The 14,746-nt window shown below is 34.7% G+C and overlaps 2 protein-coding genes across 34 annotated transcripts; both read left to right on the top strand.

Annotated features, from left to right (window-relative positions):
* Nucleotides 1–2,561: 2,561 nt before the first annotated feature.
* LOC110911759 (aquaporin NIP1-1) lies at nucleotides 2,562–4,983 on the top strand. The gene is made up of 5 exons (XM_022156408.2): nucleotides 2,562–2,708; nucleotides 3,314–3,538; nucleotides 3,614–3,811; nucleotides 4,446–4,507; nucleotides 4,581–4,983. The coding sequence occupies exons 1-5, from the start codon at nucleotides 2,595–2,597 to the stop codon at nucleotides 4,801–4,803; spliced, it is 822 nt and encodes a 273-aa protein (XP_022012100.1). The 5' UTR covers nucleotides 2,562–2,594; the 3' UTR covers nucleotides 4,804–4,983.
* Nucleotides 4,984–6,335: 1,352 nt separating this feature from the next.
* Nucleotides 6,336–13,822, top strand: LOC110911757. Of its 33 annotated transcripts, XM_035984652.1 has the most exons (11): nucleotides 6,336–6,480; nucleotides 6,699–6,723; nucleotides 6,814–6,887; nucleotides 7,111–7,292; nucleotides 9,559–10,219; nucleotides 10,341–10,416; nucleotides 11,483–11,558; nucleotides 11,629–11,775; nucleotides 12,192–12,240; nucleotides 13,148–13,243; nucleotides 13,380–13,822. In XM_035984652.1, exons 7-11 carry the CDS (start codon nucleotides 11,496–11,498, stop codon nucleotides 13,640–13,642), a joined length of 618 nt encoding a protein of 205 aa, XP_035840545.1. In that variant the 5' UTR covers nucleotides 6,336–6,480; nucleotides 6,699–6,723; nucleotides 6,814–6,887; nucleotides 7,111–7,292; nucleotides 9,559–10,219; nucleotides 10,341–10,416; nucleotides 11,483–11,495; the 3' UTR covers nucleotides 13,643–13,822. The 33 variants fall into 33 exon arrangements, 29 of the variants coding, with proteins under 29 accessions (XP_035840545.1, XP_035840549.1, XP_035840538.1 ...); XM_035984656.1 differs by lacking the exon at nucleotides 6,699–6,723 and having other exon boundaries at nucleotides 6,819–6,887; XM_035984645.1 differs by lacking the exon at nucleotides 6,699–6,723.
* The last annotated feature ends 924 nt before the right edge of the window (nucleotides 13,823–14,746 follow it).

Here is a 14,746-nt window from a genome sequence, read left to right as displayed (position 1 = left end):
ACCAACAACCTCCAATACTCCTTGATCTCCAAATTCTCACCCTTACACATCCTTTTTCGACTGCACATATCCTCTTGATACGCCAATTAACAATCAACAACCACATACTGAACTAAACACACCTCCAACATCCACATCAACCCTTACTCCTCGACCTTCTCCTACATCTACCTCATCCCTATCCTCTTCCAACGATTCTTCACATACAACCCCTCCCCTATTCCTCCTCGCCAACGTCCTTCCAATCTTCGGTCTAATCCAAAACCTCGAGTCCCTTATAGCTCGTCCACAAACATGGCTTCTCTTTCCACCTCTCTCACTGTTCAATCCACTTCCTTTACCAGTGATAAACCAACATCCAAAATGACATTAAGCCATGGCCAAGGAATTTAAAGCACTCATAAAAAATGATATGCGGACTTTGGTTCCATCTGCTCCTAACACAAATGTCATTAATTGTAAGTAGGTGTACATGATTAATAAGGATCAACATAGCGCTATTACAAGATACAAAAATCACCTTATGACCAAAGGCTTTCTTCAACAACCGGGCATTGACTTCAGTGGAACACTTAGTCTAGTTGTCAAGGCTAGCACTATCAGAGTGGTCCTCTATCTTGTTGTTACAAAGCAGTAGTCACTTTGACACCTTGATGTTCAGAAAGCCTTCCTTCAAGGCAATCTTATTGAAGCTATCTACATTCAACACCCATAAGGTTTTATTGATCGGAAACATCCAAATCATATATGGCACTTATGCAAAGCCCTTTATGGTTATAAACAAGCACCGCACACTTGGTTTCATCGATTGGATCTCCACAAACTTGGCTTCTAAGGCTCCAAGACGGGTCCTTCTTTGTTCACTTACAAATATAACAACATAGTTCTCTACATTCTGGTCCACATTGAAGACGTCATTGTTAATGGCAGTTATACACCTGTTGTCAACGGTGTCATACAAGTACTTAGTTAAGCTTTCGCTGTAAAAGATCTTGGCAAACTTGACTGTTTTCTCAGGCTTAAATTTGGTACCTCAAGGCAATAATATCCTTTTATCACAACATAAATACATTTCGGATATTCTTCATTGTCTGCCTTCACTGAATGCCAACCGGTTCCCTCTCCAACGAGCTTGTCACAATAACTATCTCTTGGGTATAGTCCACTATTAGCCGATCCATTCAAATATCTTAGTTATTGGGGGATCTTCAATATACCACCCTGTCTAGAAATGAAATTACCTTCGCAATCAACAAAGTTTGCCAATACATGCATACCTCCACTAAGAACCATTGCTCAGCCGCCAAATGCATTCTTTGATATCTCAAAGGCATAATTAATCACGGATTGTTCATTCAGCATGACTCTAGTTTTCATTTGCAAGCCCTCACCGATGCTCACTAGCAAATATCCGTACTACCGACCTTTTCTGATTTTGACTGGGTGGGTTGTCCAGGCGACCGTCAATCCACGAGGGGATTCACCAAATACATGGATTCCAACCTTTCTCCTGGATTGCACGAAACAGAAAATTGTTTCACGGTTCTCCATCGAGTAAGAATACCAAGCCTTGTCCAATACAATGATGTCACATGGTTAGAGACTCTGTTAAATGAACTTGGATCAGACACAACTTCTGCTCCAACTCTCTAGTATGATAATCTGAGTGCTACATATCTATCCAAGAATCTTGTCTTCCATGCTAGAAAAAATCATGTTGAAGTTGACTTTCACTTTGTATAAGAGAAGGCTGGACAAGGAAATTTAAAGTCCAATTTATATCTATAGATGATCAAATTGCGAACATTTTACCAAGCCTCTACCTACTCACATATTTACATTTCTACGGTTCAACCTACAGGTCGTCGGCCTTAGCTTGCAGAGGAATATTAAACAACAAAGTTGTTATGGATAGTTAGAGGACAATTATGTAAATATTAGAGGTATTGTTATGTAAATATGAGGCTATAAATACCCCAATCTTGCAATTCTCTTATATAAAATATTGCAATATAAATCACAATTACACACACTTAACGATGTTTTACTATTACCACTCATGATGATATTATATATATAGGGTATCGTACAAAGTCTCTTAAAAATGAGGAAGGTACAAAGACATAATGGATTGCAAAATATAATACAATCTCAAACAAAATATAACACAATGCCGAGAAAATATAACACAATGTTGAGGAAAAAAGACATAATAATCAAAACAAAAATTCTATAATCTACAAGCTAAAAATCCAAAAACAAAAACCTAAAATCTCATATTGTATAGTTTGATGAAACGGTTACAATGCTACTTGAATGAGTTCAATCGAAGTCTGTTTAATACCATTTCTAAGACATTTTATTTTTAAGAGACTATCTATTTGATCCTAATAATCTATATATATTAACTTATTTCATTATCTTGTTCAATTATTATTTTTTTTATTTCATTAGTGACGCACTTGCAGACGTTCCAGTTATATAATATATGTGTGTATCTTATATAACCATCTTCTAGGAGCATAATCCATATTAATTATTTTCTAACTCCATAACAACCCCACCCTGAAAAACCCAGCCCGAAACATACTGTGATGGCTGGGATTGATGTAGGGGCAGCCCATGAAGAGAGAGCTGACATAAAAGATGCAGCAGCACTTGCTTCACAACATCAAAACAATCTTTTCACTCTTCCTTTTTTCCAGAAGGTACTCTTTATTTCATCTTCAAGTCATATATATTACCTCTACTTTTATAAATTTTTAGAAAACTAGGTCAAACGGTCTGTCTCATGCATAGGTTTATATATATTCATGACAAATTTTTTATCATAATCTTGTTAGGAGAACATAAATTGATGCATTGTGTACATAGTTTTTGCAGTCTTTGAAAACAAGCAATCACATGCATATGTACTAATTCATTTTATCGGTTTTGTTTTGATGAATGATGATATATACCGATCTATTTATATTATGCAACTGTTAATTAACGCGCACTTAATCGATTCATCACTAAAAGAAACATACATATATGAAGATTATGCTAAAGTTAATTTGTGTACACATAAATTCATATTTGTAACAATACATGCATATGATCAAATGAGTTTGTATTGCTTAATTCAAGGATATCCTAAGTTTGCACGTCTTCTCTGTCATCTTTTTTACTTCATTTTTTCTATTATTATTGTTTTTGTGATCATAGAATTTATCATGCATCTTCAAGTTCCCTTTAAAAATAGTGAAAGTGAAGTTTACCATATTGTTCTTTTGTTTTTGTGATTATTACTTATGGTTATAAGTTTTGGCAGTTAATTGCAGAATTTTTGGGCACATACTTCATGGTATTTGCAGGTTGTGGTGTGGTGGTGGTTGACACCAAAAGGGATCATGTGATCGGTCAAACAGGAATCGCCATCGTATGGGGATTGGTGGTGATGGTGATGATTTACACCGTCGGCCACATCTCCGGTGCCCATTTCAACCCTGCGGTCACCATTGCTTTCGCTTCGAGCAAGAGATTCTCTATGAAACATGTAAGTCGTTGAGCGCTGAATTGAAGTTACATTTTGGCATGCATGTTTAAACTTTTGTTATTTTTGTTTGTTTAGGTGCCTCCATATATTATTGCTCAATTCCTTGGATCAACCCTAGCAAGCGGAACCTTGCGGTTGATATTCAACTCGAAAAACAATAATCTAGGAGCAACCGTTCCCACAGGGTCCAATCTTCAATCTTTGGTGTTGGAATTCATTATCACGTTCTATCTCATGTTCGTTATCTCGAGTGTTGCCACAGATGATCGAGCTGTTAGTACCAAATAACAAGTTTCCTTGTTACCGATATCATTTTGAATATTTAACAATAGTACTAAATCAAAAGGTTCATACAATACCAGATCAGCCTTAAGTAGAGATGTAATAACCAAATAAACATTTGTACACATTGCGGTGCATGGAATATAAGTTAAAACGTCTTAATTATCATATTAAGCTATACATAGTTATCACGGTTATAGAATTAAAAAAAAGTTTATGTTTGTAACATGCTTTTGAAACCATAAAATCTTTTATAAAATCTTATTTGATAATACTGACCTCATGGTTTTTTTTTATTATTCCTGGAAATGTACTTTGGTATAAATGTGATTATGTGAAGGGTTTTTTTAGAATAATGTATAGAATAAAGCAAGGACCTGGTATAAAAAATATGAGACTATTGGAATGCATTAAATAAAAATATGAAGAAAAAAGCACTTAATCAGAGTTGACTTTGTTTTGCATAATAAAAATATAGATTATTAATGTATAATAAACTCAAGTTGACTTTAAGTATATGTGTACCAAATATTTTTAATTATATATATTTACAAATTGCTTTTTTTAATTACAAAAAGTCAAGAATATACTTTTAGTTATTCTATTTTAAATTATGCTGATGCAGATTGGAGAAGCAGCAGGACTTGCCATTGGATCCACCATCTTACTCAATGCCATGTTTGCAGGGTACAATACCTTTTCCCATACCATTCTTTTTGTTATTTGTTTAAAGAATTTAAAACATTTTTTGTTGGTGAAGGCCAATTTCAGGGGCATCAATGAACCCGGCCCGGACCCTAGGCCCGGCCATTGTGTCAAACCAATACCAAGGCTTATGGGTCTACATCCTGGGACCGATATTGGGAGCCATAGCCGGGGCGTGGGCATACGGTATCATAAGATTCACCGATAAGCCAGTACGTGAGATCGTCAAGAATTCATCTTTCATCCAAAAATTGGATGCACAAATATGCCCTTTTTAACTCCATTCGGATTTAACACAAGAAGCAAGCCCGAAACCGGTGTCTCACATTATTTGTTGCCTCTCATGTTATTATAATAATTTTTTTTTCATTGTTTTATTCCATTTACACTTTGTATAAAACGAATGTAAAAATGTTCAAAGAGTTGAATAATATAGAAAAAAAATGTTTCGAGATCAAGGTTGACATGTGAAGAAGGAACATCGTGCGTGACTAATATGGGATACAAAAAGAGCATGAACAGAATGAATATGGGTCATGGGAAACCAATGTAGGATACAACATACAAGATGAATATGTAGCATTAATATACAGTTGTATTTACATAAACTAAAAACTTAGATATTCGCTTATATATACATTATAATTTATAAATACAAAAACCACATGAAATGTTTAATTTTGACATTTGTTTCAACTTGTTTTATCATCCAGTGGTAGATTAAGAGTGCAACCAGGAGGCTTGTTGTGCCCATGGAAATATGACGGGAGTGCAACATACATAGCAGCGTGAATAACAATTCCATTATAAACATCACCATGCTAATATATCAATCCCTTCCAATACCACAGCATCCTCTTCAAGAAAGGAAATTGAGTCTCTAATTTTAAAGACGCCTTCAGGAAAACCGCCCCCTTTGCAAACTCTGCCCATTGTTCAATGACAACCCGTAAGCATAACAAAGGGACATCTCTTTCAGTATACCCGCTAAAGTGTATGTCCAAAGTTTGTCTCTCTGATTGATAGCCGGTGAGAAGATAAGCTAATTTGACAGAAGCCAAATCGGCTCGCTTTTGAATTGCAACATACATGGCTTCCGTGTTCAGCTCTTGTGGTGGCAGTATGGTTTCCCGGGGAACGTCCAAGCCAGCGTGGACCCGTTTAAGACAACATAGTCTGGCCAGAATGAGACAACAAGGCTCTCTAATTTGAGGGAATGCGGTAGCCTTAACGAAAGAAAGTCGTTCAAAAAAAACTATACAGAAAGTCGACCCTCATGCACCTTCAATAAAAAGTAGACTAACAATGATTTAGGAAAAAAAGTTATATATTTAATAAAATTCAAAGTTTTCTGATTAAAAAAAAGAGTTACGTCCCCGTGGTTTGTTCAGTCCCTCGAAGAAATTTTAATAAATATTTGTTACTATATATTCAATAAAAAATACTTGTTATATATTTAATAAAATTCAAAGTTAAATATACATATTATTAAGAATATTACCGCTTGAATCCAATAACCCTTGACCGTATTCATTTCCTTATTCAAAGATTTTCATTTTGAATTGAGTTGATGAGTTGTATGATCGGATCCACCCAATCTATTATATATAATAAACATGATAAATAAGGGCTTATGTGGCATTAGGAGAGGGCTTGGAAAATGATGTGGCACTATGTAAGACAACCTACAATTTGGTTTTGGCTCCAAAAATTCGGGTATTTTTTTCTTTAAATGGGCAGAGACGGGATCCGTATAATGACCCAATGACCCAGGTATTTAAATGTTTTAAAACCCTAAATCTACATCACTTCCACCCGCTTCTCTTTGTGCCCTGAATCACCCATTCGTTTCTCTAATCCATATCTCCTGCATCTTCTTACGCTTCTACTGCAGCAATTCTCTCTCATCCATACCTAAATCTATTTTCTTTGGATCTTCTTCTCTTTGCAATCAGGTACCCGTCGAACTATATTTTGGATTTCATACGAGGATTTGTTTTTCTGTCAGTTTAAAATCATCTAAGTTTCGGTCGAACTATATCTTGGATTTCAAACGAGGATTTGTTCTGGTTTTGATTTTTATAAGTTTAATACTCTTCTTCTTCTCATCATTCTACTATTTTTTTTCATTGGATTCTCTAACTGATCTTCATTTTTTGGATTATTGCTTCAGGTCTCTCACCGGATTTCATTCTATGGTTTTTTTTATTGATTATCTGATACGATTCATGTATAAATCCAACACCTTGATGTTATATGCTTACTATTGAAACCCTAATTCAATGAAGGTCAGTGTTCTATTGAAGAAGTGATCATTTGTTGATTTAAGACATCTATGGTTCCTCGCACCAGTTATAGATAAGTGGGTTCCTCTTCTCCCAGACATCTAGATATGCAATGAGCTTTCGATTTTGTTATATTGTTCATAATTCCATTGGAAGTAACATTAGTGATTTGTATTCTCTTTTCATGTTAACTTTGGTTTCGATCTGGTTTATTTTGGGATTAGGGTTCATAGAGTTGTTACATAATTCCAGTGTAAGACATAGCTGCCATGTCTTTTTTTTATTTTTCTTAAATTACAGCTGCAAATGGCTGCGAAAAACAGTCATACAGGGCTGGGAATTATACTCGTATAGGGCTGGAATACTTTTGTTCTATGGGGGTTGTTATACAGCCATGTAAGGCTATGAAATACGCTCTTATGGGGCTAGAAATATGCTTGTACAAGGTTGAATGAAGATTAACAAGCATTTTAAAGGAAACTGTAAGTTGATCTTACCCTAAATTTTATAGTATGTGGGTCAATCATTATAGAAAATATCCTTACTTTGATACTATTCTGAGTTAATAAACATATTTTCAGCTCCTTTCTATGAAGCTTGCTTCTGTTAATCCTATACTGTACAAACAGTGCTAATTATAAGAACCGTAAGAACAGATCTGAACCATTGTTAATTTAAATCAAGGGTTGATATTGATTATAAATAAAACTCTTATAATTAAAAATTACTACTAACAAATTAGGGGTAATTTTGTAAAATTGCTAGTCATTTGACCATTTTCTATTAAATACAAATTCCACCAAGGTTTTTTAAACTAAAATAACTTTTATATACTTCATTATTTTTTTTAAAAATATATACCATAAAATCAAGTATTTTTTTATCTTTAATATGAGTACCATATTGCTATACCTTTTTGTATTTATAAAAGTGTTTTTTAAAAAAAGTTAACAAAAGGTGTTTTATATTTGTGCTAATAAGGTGCTGATTATGTGTTAATTACAAAATAATACAAACAAACACCAAAAGTAGATATAATCAGCACATCTGGTGTGCTGATAATGGAGAACGATTGAAGATGTTGTGCTAATGTCGTTTATGTTGATAATGGAGAACGATTCGAGGACGATGTGCTGATAATGAAGAACGATTAATGATGTTGTGCTAATTATATAGTGTTGTGCTGATTATATTTTTTGTAATTATTTTTAATTAGTTATAAATAAATATGGTCAAAAAGTCTAAATTACCCCTAAACTAATTTTTTATTGATGGACACTTGTCAATTATGTATTGGTTCTTATGGTTCTTACAAACTTAAGTGTTTGTATTTGATCCCATTCCTACTGTATGATTTTGAAGTGGATTTGGACGCATTCATGGTTAAACCTGATGAGGTAACTAATTAAATTATTAATTGAGGTTTTGCGATCCCATACACACATATACAAACAAACTAAAAACGGATTAAAGATGCGGGTTTGAGTTCGGTCTAAACAGGTTTCGTTAAATCTTGGGTTCGGGTTAACGTGGTGGGTTGACCCATTAATTTTTAATTTTTTAAAATTATGTTTTTGCGCTATAAATAAAAATGATTAGGTACGTCACGAGTGAAAACTCATTCATTTTGAAACCAATAGTTTTTAGTAGGACCCAAAACTATTCTGGCCAGTTTCACCCGTAAACACGTTTACTCTTTTTTTTTAAAAGTCGTTCTTGATCATGACATTGTTTGCATTTCTACCAAAGGCTTTTGATACGAAATCTTTTGTTTTAAAACTGGGCAATCAATAAACTCTGCTCAAAAACAAAATCAACCCTCCCGATGCAATAAAGACTTGATACAAATATAATTATTGTGTGATTGTTTCTTGATTTTGGCGAATTGTTATGCGAGTCTTGAACACAAAGTCCAGGCACTAATTAAAGTTTAATGGACCATTCTATATTTGTTTTCCTTAACTAGCCTACAACACCAATGGAGCGCTATGAATAGCTCAACAAACGCTTATTGAAGTTTGGTTCATTTTCATTAGTCCAAAGCTTTCAATGGATTTCTTATCCATTGAGGTGACTACCCCTTTCTCTTTCGGTTCCTACAACAATGTCGGTAGCGAACCGAATCGATACAAATGGATCAAATTAGATCTTTGTTTTATACAACAAATTTGCAGTATACTAGATTACTAGGGCTGCAACTATGGTTTCAAAAGGTGTATAATTTAGCAACTTATGTTCAGTTTTGTGTTGATGTTAGATGATTCTTGCTAGATCAGTTATATATACTTGATTTTTGTTAGACATGTTCATGTGTTTTTTATGTCTCAACTCCAAATGTGGTTTTTTTATTTGTGAAATTCGTGTTTCTAAAAAACTTGTGATCATTCGTTATTTATCATTTAGTGAGAAGTTTAATAGGGTTTATGTTCATATGCTCATGATTAGGGTGAACATATTTTTTCTCTTTTTAATATTTCATATATAGATTTTAAGTACATTGAAGTATGGTTTAAATGGGTTCCTATTGGTGAGGTGTGGAGGTAATTGAATCTGTTGTCAGTCAAACATCCTATTACAAAGATTCAACCTTTAAATTTCTTTGTTAACTAGCACCTAATAACTAAAAAAATTTTTACAAGAATTTTTCTTCGATTTCATCACTTAATGTAATTTCATCATGTTTGTTCTTTGATTTCAATTCATTCGAACAGTCGATTCGCCCTAATTGACTTTATCATGGATTAACAGGTGCAAGATCGATGGATGACAAGTTTAAAAGAAAACATCACCAAAGCAGATTTCACTTTCTCTATCCACCAACCATGATTTTGTTTGAATTTCTTGGATTACAGATACTGGTACCAGTTAAAAGATTTAAAAACTTCATATTCTGATTCTTTAATGTCAATGGTATCATTTATAACTTCATTTGCAGTAATGGTATCATTATAGAAGGATCTCCACTAGCTTATAGTATGCCTCGTGAGGCTTATGCTAATATGTATGGTCCTACTATTGGTGACAATTCGTCTGAGTGATACTGAATTGTTTGCACAAGTTGAAAAAGATCTTGATGTTTATGGTGACGAGTGTGTGTTTGGTGGTGGAAAAGTTATAAGAGATGGAATGGGGCAAGCTGCAGGGTTTTCTGCAGCTGATTGTCGGGTCGTTAAGTCAGCAATCTTTTTCAAGCAAATACTTTTTGAATGAATGTTTATCCTCGGAGGATCATTTGATTAAGGAAGCTGCTGAGTGGGCTAAACAGGCCATAAGTCGCGCTATTTGTATTTGAGCGTTCTGCTATTACTTAATTTCTCATTTTTTCGTTTTTTTCTGTAAAGATCATCAAGGAGTGGAATGTGGAGACAGGAGAATCTTGCAGAACCGAGATGTTCTTCTTAAACTTTAGGTGAGTCATAATACTCATATCCACTTTGATTATTAAGAAGTATTCGGTTCACCATTTCATATTTATTAATCGTTATGTGCACTTTCATGTTTATTGATAGGATTAATGTGGGTGCTTACAGGTTGGATCAGGTCCTGATAAACAGTTGAGTGCAGCTCAGGTGTTTGATAGAGTGCGTAAATTGTCCGGCAATTCCGGTAATGTTGTTTTCATTTTCTTGATTGAGATTAGATTAACAATATGTTTGTAGTTTGTATATTCTTAACTTAGATAGATAGATCTTTATGCAATTATGTTATCTTGGTTTTAAAGGGCGCGCCTATTGCGTGATGCGCTTGAGGAAAACGAATCAGGGCAATGCTGGCGTGTCTTGTAGGCTATGAAGTTAATGGGGTAAAATATCGGATTCTTTATTAGATGATGATAAACGATTACTACTCGCCACAGGATCGACATTAGTGTCTGTTAGGCTTTGTTTTTCATTAGTTTTGCAGAAAAAATAGAGGGATTTTACATTTATTTAAAGTATAGTTGAGCTAGATGCTAATTAAGTAAATAGCATTTATATAAAAAGCATTTATATAAAAGCAGTGGATACTAATTAAGCTAGAATTTTAAAACTCAATATTGCTTACACTTTCCAGTTTCCACTGCAGAATCTGGTTTGCCCTTTATGCCCTTGAAGTTATATTGTAACTTTTAATGACCTTTATAACTTATAAAAGGGAATAAAAATTAGATAAAAGTTATATATTGGATGTTAGTTCTTTAAACTTATGCTACTGGTCCCCTGTTGATATCAGATTAATCATTTTCTTTGAGCCCATGAGTTGTGAGTGAAGAACACATGTACACGTGCCCTTTGTCACAATTAAAAATGTTCTGCAGAAGTAACTTTCTTTGTAATGTTTGAACTTTGATACATGTATTCTTTCTTAATCTGAAAAGTGAAGCAAATGACCAAAAAGCTCAAAGTGCAACTTGAAAATTCAAAAATTGGGTTGGTGTAGTCAAAAGCTTAATCATGACTCTTACTATTTGAGATCCACAAACTCCATACATTACCTATTTAAGCTTAAGGTTACACAATCTTATTCAGAATAAGGCATTGCATCAGTTGACTTCCAATAACTTTTAGTCTTCTGTTTTTTGGTATCTATCTCCTTAATGCTTTTATTTTTGTGTGATATTCATTACAACGATATATTGTATTTCTCATAATATTCTGGTTTTTTAACCTTCTTCTGATTTTATGAAATACAGGTAAATTAAGGACATGGACACAAAAAGCCTTTCTTCGTCCGAGAGTCAAAGACACAATGTGCCTTACATTCATAAGGTTGGAATTCCTCCAAAACAAGATTTACTGAAAGAATTCAAAACTACCGTGAAAAAAACGCTTTTTTCAGATGATCCTTTACGCCCCTTTAAAGATCAACCAAAATCCAGACAGTTCATGCTTGGCCTTCAAGCAATATTCCCTATTCTTGAATAGGGCAGAAGTTATAATCTCAAAAAGTTTAGAGGAGACCTTATTTCTGGGCTCACCATTGCAAGTGGGTACTTTACTATTTTATATAGAGGTAGACATGGCAGTTCGAGCAGGTTGTGTAACGTGTCAAAACGGGTAACTCTGTAAAATGATTTTACGAAAGTCACTTCTTCCAAGATTTTCATTTTTTAATATTATCAATGTCAACTATACAAAATCTATCTTTTTTAATAAAACGATTTTATGACGTTTTATGCATTCAAAATCACTTTAGAGTTTACGCAACTGTCGATCTATTTGACCCTTTTGACGTGTATCCTTTTAAGCTTTGTTATAATATATTTGAACTGTTGAGATAAAACATAACCCGAATCAACTAATTAAAGAGTAAATGGGTCGAAAGTGCCACATATTCTGTAAGATGATAAGAAGATTCTTAATCTTGATAACTTACCATTTTCACATGCATATCCATTACAGGACATTGGATACTCAAAACTTGCATTTTTACCTCTTCAATATGGACTATGTAAGCTTTATCTTCGCATTACTGATTATATTCATTTCCCTGCATTTATTGATGATGAATGTGTTTTTAATTTCCTTCGTATTAATGGGGTAAAATATCGGATATCAGTCAAGGACCGATATTTGAGATATAGGTTATCTCGGTGGGATATCGGTGATTTTATAATGAAGGATTTATATATATAGTAATTTAACACTAATAATTCAGTGATATATCGCTCAAATATCGGTGATATATCTGTTATAATATCACCGATAATATCGGTACCGGTATTTTGACCGATATTTGAGACCTATATTTTACTAGGGGACCGATATGACCAATATATCACCGATATTAACTGCATAGCTCCTAGGAGGTTTATATGTGTAAACAAGTAAGGGATGTGGAAACTATGGAAGGTTTAGTTGATAATAGGTTGATATGTAAAAAAGACTGCAACTGCTGGTTGTACATAGACGCACACCTCATGTATGTATCGTGCTTTGACTTTTGGGCAAAAACACCTTCATTTAGTTCTGGTCAAAGTTGGTCAAAATTAGGGTACCATGAGGGTTACATGTACTAAGGGATGCAAAAATGATGAAACGTTTACTTGATAGATAGGTTTATATCTAAAATAGATGATAGATATGCAGTTTCTGGTTGTAAACAAAGCTTATTTGGTTGTATGTGAGGTGTGTGCCTTGCGTCGTGACTTTTGGGACCAAAACGCCTCATAGCATCTCACGCTTATTTAAACTAAGATGTTATCCATTGTCACATCAGTTAGAGTTTAAGGAACCATCACTTCGAATTTGACACTCAGGATGCTGATTTAAATTCTACAATGTTGCCCTATGAATTCAAGATTTATGAAATTGATTGACTGAAGGTGAATCTCTTTTCAATGTGCGTATTCTTGCAGGGTTATACAATGGTTTCGGGTGGTTGGCGACAGGGAGAATGTTGGGCGTTGGAGCACGTTTTGGTACCTACGAGTTATTGACGGCTTTCTATAAAGGTTGATTACTCGTCTTTAAGGCATTATACTTATTTGGTTAGTTGAGTAACTTATTATTGCCTATACATGTTATGTTCCGAATGTTTGAAACTTCACCATAACACATTTTCATTATGTTGGTCCCATCTTTATGCAGACGGTCGTAAAGACAACTACGTGTACGTCTCTGAAGCTCTCACGACAGGAATCGTAGCAGGTGGTGTGGAATCACTAATGAACTCTCTGTTTGAGCTTTTTACGATTCGTGCGCAGGTGTCAGCCGTTTCTCGTGTTCCAAACTCTTCTACGAATTTGCAAAAAGCGTCTGTATCAACTTCAGTTACAAAACTACTGCGTGGATATAATCCAGACGTCAAGGCACTGGACCATTCGATTGGATTGGTCTGTTGTCCACCGTAGACACTAAACGTTCGAACTTGACGGGCTCTCTGAAAGATTACCCGTGTATATGTTTTTATAGTTCATCTAACGAGGCCTAATGCATTAGTGTTACTCTTGATTCAATATTTTACTCATAGGTATGGTTTGATTTTAATTTTAAATAGAAATAAATGAGTGTGTGTTGAAATTTTTGATTAATCTAATTTAAATTTTCCTACCCGGGTGATAACCTAGTTGTAATTTATAATTTTTTAGTATCGTTTTCCAAAAAAAATATCCCCGTTTGTTGATTTTATTTGTGCTTGTTTTCCAAGGTGTAACACGATGCTTTCGCTAAAGCTACATCTTGCCCAATGATTGGCGACTACCCGAGTCCCTTACCCGTCGACAACTACCCGCCGGACCGGCAGTGGTGTTGCCGCTGCGGATAAGGGGTGCACGTTGCCAAAAGACCAAGTGACCTGAGCACCCTTACCGCAGTTAAATATGCGAGATCTTCGTTTCCAGTTTTCCCTAGAGGTGCACAAATAGGGTTTTTTCAATACCCGGTTTCGGGTATTGAGAGAAACCAGATAGGGTTTTAGTACGCTTGTTAAAAATAAAAACCATGCCCTACATATCATTAGGTTAAAATACAATAACATAAATTCACTCAAGTACAAATTATTTGATTTATAGTATGCATTTCTAAAAGACTTATATATAAAAGTTGTAAAGTAGACATAACAATATATTTTAAAAATTCGGGTATTCTACCTGGTATTAAGAAAACCGGTATCGGGTATATGGTATAACGGTGTTTGGATATTTGGTATGATTGGTTCCGTGTATTTTTAGGTACCATATCCAACCCTAAGGGTAAGGTCAGGTTCAGTTATAGGTATAAAATAACCTAATACAAAAATAACTAGTTTCAGATTATTTTCTCGGGTCCAGGTGCTAGTTTTTTGCGTTCCTCTAGTTTTACCCTTAATGGTTTTCTTAGAATGGCAAAGAAAAGACGTGCCAACCACCGTGACACCGGGCGTTGTGGTCAAGGTCGACTACTCGACCGCCACTAGCCCCTTGGCTCTCCCAGATGCACGGAAACCCGACCCCCACCTGCCCGAAGGCATGACAGTG

Source organism: Helianthus annuus, chromosome 15 (assembly GCF_002127325.2).
Source record: "Helianthus annuus cultivar XRQ/B chromosome 15, HanXRQr2.0-SUNRISE, whole genome shotgun sequence".
In the NCBI taxonomy this organism is placed as follows: domain Eukaryota; kingdom Viridiplantae; phylum Streptophyta; class Magnoliopsida; order Asterales; family Asteraceae; genus Helianthus; species Helianthus annuus.
Note: the sequence above shows the minus strand (reverse complement) of the source record. Positions and strands in the feature narration are given on the sequence as shown.

Excerpts from the sequence above, each read along its gene's own strand:
- LOC110911757 (XM_035984651.1), top strand. The coding sequence starts at position 11,496 with ATGGACACAAAAAGCCTTTCTTCGTCCGAGAGTCAAAGACACAATGTG. Across the intron at positions 11,559-11,628 it reads ATGTGCCTTACATTCATAAG|ATGATCCTTTACGCCCCTTT; the intron begins GTTGGAATTCCT and ends CGCTTTTTTCAG. Across the intron at positions 12,241-13,147 it reads ACCTCTTCAATATGGACTAT|GGTTATACAATGGTTTCGGG; the intron begins GTAAGCTTTATC and ends GTATTCTTGCAG.
- LOC110911759 (XM_022156408.2), top strand. The coding sequence starts at position 2,595 with ATGGCTGGGATTGATGTAGGGGCAGCCCATGAAGAGAGAGCTGACATA. Across the intron at positions 2,709-3,313 it reads CTCTTCCTTTTTTCCAGAAG|TTAATTGCAGAATTTTTGGG; the intron begins GTACTCTTTATT and ends AAGTTTTGGCAG. Across the intron at positions 3,812-4,445 it reads TTGCCACAGATGATCGAGCT|ATTGGAGAAGCAGCAGGACT; the intron begins GTTAGTACCAAA and ends ATGCTGATGCAG.